Source organism: Juglans microcarpa x Juglans regia, chromosome 7D (genome assembly GCF_004785595.1).
Source record: "Juglans microcarpa x Juglans regia isolate MS1-56 chromosome 7D, Jm3101_v1.0, whole genome shotgun sequence".
Taxonomy (NCBI): domain Eukaryota; kingdom Viridiplantae; phylum Streptophyta; class Magnoliopsida; order Fagales; family Juglandaceae; genus Juglans; species Juglans microcarpa x Juglans regia.
Window position 1 is genome coordinate 4462533 of NC_054606.1, and position 10224 is coordinate 4472756.

General features: G+C 34.6%; 1 protein-coding gene across 1 annotated transcript; it reads right to left on the reverse strand.

The window, feature by feature from the left end:
* Positions 1-5089: 5089 nt before the first annotated feature.
* Positions 5090-8391, reverse strand: LOC121240050 (transcription factor bHLH62). Its single transcript, XM_041137496.1, is given in 9 exon segments — positions 5090-5573; positions 5682-5784; positions 5876-6097; positions 6188-6262; positions 6357-6425; positions 6516-6581; positions 6667-6897; positions 6984-7213; positions 7216-8391. Coding segments are annotated over 9 exon segments (1680 nt in total). The 5' UTR covers positions 7862-8391; the 3' UTR covers positions 5090-5535.
* Positions 8392-10224: the final 1833 nt, after the last annotated feature.

Consider the following 10224-nt stretch of genomic DNA (forward strand, 5'->3'; position numbering starts at 1 on the left):
TCCGTAAAGTCGTCATGAGAGTATATACATATTCAACTGGATAGTGTAAGAAATGAATCTGGAATGATATAGAAATTTCTTTGTCTCTCTCTCATTTTATCTTTACCTCTCATTTCCTTGAAGGAGCTCCCTTGACTGGAGCAATTCAATGTTATTTTATTGTGTTGTGTTACACAATTCTCTTTATGCAGCTATCCAGCAAGTGTTGGATAGATTCATCCTTGCAAATATTGGATGGAATATAGGATGGGGCCCACTATAACTTGACACTCGAACTATCTTAAGCTTCACAATTTCTGTTCAATGCTGGACAACTTAGGCACATGTCTTTCCCTTGGGTATATGAATGGGCCTTAACTTATAAGGCCCATTGATATATAGTGGCGAACTGGACAGAAACTTTGGGTCTCTACTGGACCCAGGAAAGAAGACGCCATTTTGGGCCACGCGCGACTTGTTTCAAGGCGGACAAACCTTCATTAATGCGAACTTATCGTATAAGGTAAGGGACTGGTTATGGACATGAATGTTTTCTTTTTTCACAAACTTTCTATTAAATAATCTATTATGAAATATTAATTATATTTTTTAGTGTAGTTCCAAAATATTTATATGCCATTAGTCCAACTAGTACGATAAAAAAAATAAGCATTTATGATGGATTACTTGTGACGATAACGACTATTTACGATAAAATCAGACTGATTATAACAGAAAATAATTATTTTTATTAAAAATAATTTGTCACAAATAAGCAGTTTTTTTATAGTGTAGTACTGCATATAAGGAAAAAGATCATTTGAGGCCTCAAGTGGAAGAAAGATACCTAGAACCCACTTTATATATCTAACTTTCTCATACTCGAAACCCTTCGATACGAAGAACTCGAGGGTATATATTTTCTCTAAAAGAGGATATTCTCCTGCATCAAAAGGAGCATACGGTATTCTCTCAAATTTCCTTAAGCTAGCTAGCAAGTAACTTGATCATCCAGAAGATATCATAGCTCCTCTAGAATCTCAACGATCGGTGGGGGATCATGATTTCTATTGTTTCAAGTCAGAACGCGTTCATATCAGTATCGTTTAAGATCGAGTTTGTAAACCTGAGCAGATGATGATTAGATTATAATCAACTGGTCATCTTCATAAGTTCACATTGTCGAAGCACTAATGATCCCCACTGTCCACATGTCATGTCACAAACATAGAAATCAGGTGTCAAAATCTTGAACTGCGCGCCGACAATGGGAATGCAGTTTAGACTCTCGGGTTAATATTTTTAGCAATCATATCCACGTCACATTACGCAATACATTATATAATAATGTTATAAAATAAGATATTTTTATAAAATACTATTATTTTTAGAAAATATTTTATAAAAATACTTCTTATTTAAAACATAATTATATAAAATATTATAAAAATATTGTGTATAAATAATTTTTCTGATATTTAATAGAAGAAATTAACATCATGTGCCCGAATCAAGAATTTCTGTGTCGCTGTGATTTAACAGCTAGCGCAGATGGATCGAAGGGTGCTGAGAGTCTACTTAATTAAGACAGATCAGAAAGTAGGCTTTTCCAGCGAGTTTTCTTGTTTCTTTCATTAGGTATTTGCTTTTCTTGTGAAGCTCGTTGTAGTACTGCTTGATGGACCACAGTCATGCATGGGGGTTTAACTTTGACGATGATGGAAAGAAAACTCGCTCAGTTTCTCAGTACGAGATAGATTAGTTCTTCTTCCTACTTACGTGGGACCCCTAGAACGCGTTTCACGTTTTCAAGCCCACCTCCAAAATAAGCAAACTCTATTCTTTTTTAAAATAATCACGTGACGATTGCGTACTCTACAATTATATATAATATTATTCATATATCCAACTAGTAAAAGGGGTCGAAAATTAAGTTCCCATATAATGGCGCTAATGGAATATTGATCAATGGTAGTATAAAAAAATTCTGATTGCAGTATAGATATAAAAATGTAATACTATCCATATTTTTATATTTTCAAACTCTATTTTATTTTGAATATAACTCTTTTAATAAGAGCAGTAGTGATGGTGCCATATCAATGGGGTAACTCCAGCGATATACTTCATACGGCAGAATAGCAAGACTGTAATTAGTCAGACGGACGTTACGAGTTTTAAAAGTATATTTATGATTTATTTGCTTGAAGAGAATTGGTTTTTGTGACCAATATTTTTTAGCTTTAGAAAAATCTTGATATCATGTTTAGATTTGGACCCAAACAAAAATATATCTTAGAAAAAGCACTTAAGTTTTTCGAAAATAAAATATGACTTGTTTTATTAAAACAAATGTGTCAAGGGGGCCACTCTAATTTTTTATAATATTTATAAGAGTTACTCTAGGCCCCGTTTGGACAGTTAGAGTGTTTCATCTAGTCATTATAATTTTTTTAAAATTTTTACATAAAATATAATAAATAATTTAATTTTTTTAAATTCTAAAGCGATAATAATATTAAAAAATAATATTTTATTCTCATTCTACTCTCCAAATGTACCTAAATTTTAGTAAAATAGTCAAGGACGACTTTTAAAAGGGAAGAGTTTTTTAAGACGCAAGAAAATTTTCGGAATTAACTTTTGGCGGCCACCGTTGATCTATACGTGGCTTTGCCACCGTATCCATGCAAGTGATAGAAATTAAAATTTAAAACACGAGTGACGGTGATATTGCATGATATCTATATATTATGCACTACTGTCCTGACAAGATTTCCTTAAGTTGAAAAAACTTTTCGGTATATGATTGTGAGAGATAGATGATCAACCTTTGAATGCATGAGAAAAACAAAAACACGCTTACATGAGTTGTAGAGCATGAAATAATAATGCATGGTTGGTGAAAAATATGATGGTTCTCAGCACGAGCCTGTGTTTTCTCCCCCTACTAAGGAAAACACCAACCAAAGTTGAAACCCTAAAAATGTTCCTTTTTTTTTTTTATTGAAATCCTAAAAAGAATAAAATAAAAAAGTTTCTTCCTAAGTTCAAAGAAAAAAGACCCAGATCATGAAAAATAACAGATCAGTGGTAGAAAAAAAAAAAAAGACCCTAATGCATGATGTTGTTGATTGAACAGTGACAATTTGGTTATAAGATACCTTTCAAAATGATCACTACTTATAGTACTCTTGAAACAACCACTGTCCTTTATATCTTTCACAGATCACATCCTTTAATGGTAGGGTAGTCTTTGTATTATTCTCATCGTTTGGTGGGAAAATCTATATCCGATTCGTGGAGAGTCGAAGCTTTTACATTCAATCAAGGACGTTGATTTCAGGGTTTTGATGTGACAATTTAGCTGCAAAGTGCAAAATTCCCTAATCTAATTAGCTAGGTTACTACAACCATCAATCAATATCGTGTTCAACTCAAGATGCATGCAGCTGTAAAAGTCATTAACTAAAGCTACTTTTTCATGACTTGGTGACCTATTTTTTGAAACGAAACGGTGAACTTTCCTGGAAAAGTCGAAAAAAACTGCATGCTCATGTTAATTATTTCACATTTAACCAAAATTCCAAGCGTTCGAAGCGAGAGAGTACTTAGGACCTCGATGATCAATATCATATGCAGACCTAACTCAGGGCGAGCTCAATAGTGAAGCCATTTAAGTCATTGCATAAGGGCCCTACTTTATATAAGATTCTCAAAAATAAAAAAGAGATCCTTTTTATTTATTTATTTTTTTAAATAAAATCCATTTTATTGAATAAAATTTTAAATTATTTTTATAATTTTCAATGTGTGCATGGCTCCATAATACTAAATTTAATATTTAATGCAATGATTTTTTTATAAGTAATATAATGAATTATTTATTTTAAATAATTCGTTTAAGATTTTACTAAATTGAGATACAAAATTTATATTAAGATCTCATTTTAAATTATTGTTGTAAATATAAATTTATGAAAATTGAATTTAAAGATTTTAAATAAAATCTCGTTTTATTAAAAAATTTTAAAATATTTCATATAACAATTAATATTTTATTATATTATAATTACAAATTATTCACTTAAATTTTACCTTAAATCTCAATTTGTATTGAGTCACCACTCGTCCTAACCTCACTAGTTTTTTTCCTCCAAAATCTTAAGGAATATTAATCTAGCTTAGGCCACCAAAGCATCAATAAAACAGCCAAGGAAATTGATTTAGAAAATAAATAAATAAAGTAGTATATAGCCGGGTACTAATCCCTAGAGAGGTAACATTATGATTGGACCTTTTTAAACTTTTAAGAGACAGAACTGTCACATGAGCATCCACTACTGTCTTTAAATATTTTCTTATCATTACTGCTGAATATATTTTATACTTGTTTTTTGGTATACTAAATAGGTATGCATTATTAAATGAATTATTATGTAAATATTTTATATACAGCTCCACATTCAAAGCATCTTTCTTGTAATTAAATTACACTAATCTGCATATCAATAATAGACCCTCCAATATAATAATGTTGAAGACTGCAGTGCAGAAATCTTTTGCTGAACCCCAGAAACTGGATATTCAACTAACAGTCTCTTATAAAAAGGCTGATTGGCCACATTTTTTTTTAAGTATCTTTACAAACCTGAACTCCACTGCATATCCTTTTCTATATTCATATTATTTTTTTAAAAAGAAGGTAAGATTATAAATGTGATTTGATTCAATGGGCCTAGTCAGAATCTCACCACTGCCAACCTGGGATTCCTTTTGATGCTCTTTGTATATTATATATATTAAAAAAACAAAAAAAAAGAAAACTTTTCTTAAAGGAGTGATGGTTCTAACTTCTAACCTTTCCTTGATTTAATTAGTTTTTATTTTATTTATTTATTGTGCACTGTAAAAAGAGGGAACAGAAGATTACCAAAGGCAGAAATCATGATTGTTGAACCCATGTCAAGATAAAATCAAATGTCTTAATCCTTCAAATTAGACTTTTTTCATAGTGCAAAGCCCCCACTTACACAGCTGGTTACAACCCATGACAGAATCAAATCTACTAGATTACATGATTTAGCAGTTAAACAGTGTGCAATTGACATGACCCAAATGCAATTTATAAGTAGAATTGCCAAATTCTTTGTAGAATTGATGTCATGTTCTTGATACATAAAGACAAAATATCCAACAGGATGGATAATGAAAGGTGGTAGTTAGAAAAGAAAACTCTTCCTCTCTAATTAGCACTGTAATTGCTATATCTTACATGTGGTGCTTTTAATACTTCTGCACCAAAAGACATTTCTGATTTTGGGATTTTACACTTGATACTTCTAAAGAGAATAAAATAGAAACACCTCAAAAAATTTGGACAACAAAATCACATTGACAGGATAATATAACACTAAAATAAAGGGGAAAAAAATGTTGAGTACTTCATGAGACCTACAGATGAATTGGCTTAGTGGTTCATGGAATAAAAATCCGAATTAAATCTGTTGTTGTCTTGTATATACTACAACAGCCAACAATTAGTGACTGGTGCAATCAGAGCTCAACTTTCGTATGCGTTGCTTGATCTGAGACTGCAATCAGAATACTTAACATGGTCACGATCGATATTGTGCATATAAATAAAAACATTCAAAGGAAAAACTGATTGCCTTGATTAATTTTTTTTTTTTTATCCTCACCATGGAAGCTTCGTGGCTGCAATATTCCTGTTTCCCCGCTGGTATTTTGACCAAAACCCATCTGTACAATGGTTTGCAGGTCATCTTCGCCGTACATTGGGTACTGAAAACGACCAAAGAAAGGGGAGTTAGACGAGAGAAATAATAAAATTTTGTAGACTCGAGAGAGGTGTGTGTGGAAAAAATTCACTTACTTGAGAGACACTCTCGCTATATCCATTGAGTGGTGGTAATTGCACGCCAAGACTTTGGCATGGCGCAGTATTTAATGGGTCCACTGGGCATTGGGTCGCTGTCCCATTAGATACGTTGGTATGCAGTGCCGGATTTTGCTGGGGATGATGACCATAAAAAGCTGATGCCAAGGAATCTAATGGGAATATTGCGTGTGGAGAAGGGTTGTTTGATCGAAATATCTATACACAAAATGCCGAGAAATTTGAAGTCAGGAGAATTGGAATGTATAGAAAATGAAAGAAGCTATTGCGTCATGAGAAGGAGCTTACATCTTTGGAGATCATCAGACTATCCATGTTGAAATCCATCCTGGTATTGACAGAAGCCAATTTCATGGAGAGGAACTGCAACAAAATAAACATATTAATCAGCAAGGGAACTCATATTAAAATCACGAACACGAACACAAACTGTTGATTTGACCAGAGTTTAATTTACCTCGACTTGACGTTGCAATGACTGGACGTAGTTGATAATTTCGTCGAGCATAAGTGCTTTTCCTGTGACCTGAATTGGGAAATCGAAGGCCATAGATTAATACACGAAATATTTCATGCAATTTGTTTTTTGTGTTCAGAATTCTCGATTTTCTCCCACCTTATTGCAACCAGGCACTAGATCTTGCAGAAGCTTCATCCTTTCGCTAATCTTCTCTCTTCGGACCTGTCGAAAACAACCAAATGTCAAATGCGAAGTTCGGCATGACATATTATGAAGATTTGAAGAGAATTGAAAAATAAGTTCCTACTCTTTCGGCGAGGCTATGGCTGTCGGTTGCCTGACCCCTTCTTGCTCTGACATGAATGTAGTCCTTGGGAGGCTCAGGAGGCTTTGTACTAGACTTGCTCTGTTTTTCATCCCCTGCACATCTAATACTTCCTTTAGTTTCTTCCTCTGCTTTTACAGGGCCATTTTCATTTCCATTTGCCTCAGTCGTCTTGCATCTCTTTGCATTCGACTTGTCGTTAGCTTCCTCCGCCTGAAATCAAAGCACTCCCAAGTTTTACAAATGCTCGACTAAATCAAAATCGGAAAATTGGATAAAATTGACTTGCTGATCTATACCTTTGTAGCCTCCTTTGCTTTACCCTTGGAAGCCGTTTTTCTTTTCCTGGAATTCACATCGTTGGAACCTTTCAACCCTGTCTCCCCTTTTGGAATTTGTTCAGAGACTGTGGATTCCTCTTGAGAATTCGCCAATTCAGTCCGATCCTGCAATGGGGAATTGTTGTTTTCCTGGGCACCCATTTGAGATCCGAGTGCGTTCAGAGAAGGACTGCTCGAAACTCGGGGAGCCCCTCAGTATCCATTGGTAGATACGATCTACAAGGGACATCAGTATTCTTTATCCCGAATTGGCTCGTCCGACCATTGAAACTCTTGCTACCAAAGCGGGAGAATCTGGCAGCCCTCTCAGCAAATCCAGGGTCAGCAGAGAAATCTGCCACACTGGAATTCAAAGGCATCGATTTTCCCAAGCTGGGTAAGTTTTCTTTTACCAAGTGATCCATCCTCGGCACGTTTAGCTTTGGAGGAGAATTCAAAGGCGTACTATAACAGGAAGTGTTGGCACTGGTATTTCCACCAATGTAAGAAGCTAACAAGGGCTGAGAATGCGGCGAGATGTCCCCAGAATTGCCAATGTTTCCCAGCTTCCCAATCAACTCCCTAATCACAAAGCTGTCATTGGACAAGTTGGTATTTGACGCTGCAGGTGAGGACACCATTGAACTCAGGGCTGAATCGAAGTGGACGCCATGATCCGCTGACTTTTCCCAGTTAGGATTCAAGAAGCAATCTTGGGATTGCTCGGACAAGCAATTCACCTCGGTCCCTTGAATTTCCATGGCGGATGAAAGAGAGTGCCACATGGGCATTGAAGCTGACGATTCAAAATGAAGCGACGGAGGGACTCCTGCATTAAGAAAAAACTCGTTCTCCATTGAGAAACACTTGAAAAAGAGAGGATAAATCCAGGAAAGTTATTGCTAATTGGGATCTATTTGGGGCTTAAACTGATGATTCACCAGCTAAAGCTCTAACCAGTTGGAAGTCTTGGGGTCCTATTGCTAGTTTAGGAGTTAATAAAAGAAAGGTGGTGTGGCAAAGAGGAGCAGAGAAGAGGGTGTTGGAATGATTGAATGTGGGCTCAATATGATTGCATTTGAGGTAAATGGGAAGAGTTGGGTGAGGGAAGGGAGAATCTGTTTGGTGAAGTAAAAGCCAACCAAAAGCTCAGTGAAAGAAGAGAGAGGAGGTGAGGGGGGGGGGAAGGGAAAAGGTAGTGTGGTGATGAAGTTAAATAGGAAAGGAAGAAAGAAAAAACAAATAACCTAAGAAGAATAGGATATTAGGGAAAGGATATGTTGTAATTCTTCTTTCTCTCTCTTCTCACGTAGATGGAGATATCGCCAGGAAGTCATAGCAACGTAGGCTATGACTCATGCAAGCCTGCAAAGAAACGTTGTTTCTGTGATCTTATGCTCTTTCTGTTTTCCTTTTTCCTTCAAACAGTGTTAATTTGGCATAAATATTTAATATTTTGGAGGCAGCAGGGAGACTAATATCATCTATACACACGGTTTGATGCAGAATTATGCAGAACACCCGGGATGTGAATTGGCGTGCATTACAAGAAGCATGAATGGGGAGTCAAATCCGAAGGTCCACAATATCTAAAGCCAATAAAAAGAAAAGAAAGAAAAAAGGAGATATAGATGGTAAGGGTCCCTGTAATTGAATACTGAATAATTGATGGCTACCCTTGTACCGATTGCCATACCAGAGGTTCAGAAGTGCTCCTTACGTATCTGTCTCTCCAATTGACCAATAAGAACGCCCATGTGGTAAAATATACATTATAAATGCCTTGGTTAATGGGTCCTCTCTAGATTTGCTGTGACTTCGATTAACGTGCCTTTTAAAAAAATAAAAATATTTATTTGCTTACTAAATAATATTTTATTTCAGGATTCGCAGGTTTCTCACACAGATTTCATTCATGTAATGTTGTGTGTAATAGACTTCTTTCAGTATTTTTTTTTTATCTTAAATAAAAAAATTCGAGTGGCATGCTAATTTCGATTTTACTTTACATAAGTTACTATTCATTCTTATACCCCACATTTGATAGTTTTTCTTTTCTTTTTTCATAAGGTGTATAGTACGGAATGGTAAATAGTGACTAATGAGAATAATTATTCAAATTTAAAGTCTTAATTAACATTTTATAAAATATGAGAAGTCAAAATAATACTCATAAATAAATAATTTAAGATCTCGCATGTCCATAATTACCCAATACATGGAATGAAAGATTGTTTATGAAAAAGGGATTAGTAGGTAAAAAAAATTATATATGCCCTTATAAAAAAATATTTTGACTCCACATTTCTTACGCTTCGAAAATTAATGTATCATGAATGGAATAAGAGAATATTTTGAGGAATATATATATATATTTATATATATACACTACCATTTCCTTCTCTTGGTTGGGTAATTTTGAAGAAAGCCAATTTTAAATTTGATAATGATTGGAGTCAACACAAAGGGTTTCTATGGGCTTAAAAGTGAAAGTGAATTAATTATAATGGATTTTTTATATATGCAAAATATATTATACATATATAAAAAATAATTATTTTCAATAATTATTATTTACTATTTCAAACCTCACAAAAAAAAAATCACACATTCTATTAAAAATACTATTAAGAATGTAAGAATAAATAGTTGCGTACACGAGAACTCATAAATAAATAAAAGCAAAAAAAAAAAAAACCATTTAACGTGCATATATTGGCCGAGTCAATGATTGCATTAAATGCAGCAACTCAGCGATTTGGCAGGCATTGGTCGGGTTCACATAACAGGCCGCTGACTAACCTTCCGTTGCTGAGCTCCACCTTCTTGGAACCACAGGCGAAGCACCTCCCCTCCGCTTCCTTTTAGTATTATTAATTACTAATCATAGCTGTTCCCCATGGCATTGCTTTGAACAAGTAGTTTTCTCCCAAAGTTGATTGCCCATCTGATTTGGCTAAGGAATTTGTTTGCTCCGAGATGCGAATGTACTCTCCACATTCATAATAAAAGGATTATGAGTATCGTGACTCTTCTTTATTTTGTTTTATGACCAATCCAAAGTGTTTTTCTTGATAGTTATGGATGTCACGTCATCAGATCATGCCTGAAAAGAAATCAATGTAAGTTATATGTAGGGTTTATGCTTGAAAGTCGACGTAGAAGATACATATCTATCTTAGGGGAGCTTGGTCATTTAGAGAACGAGTTGAGATGAGAT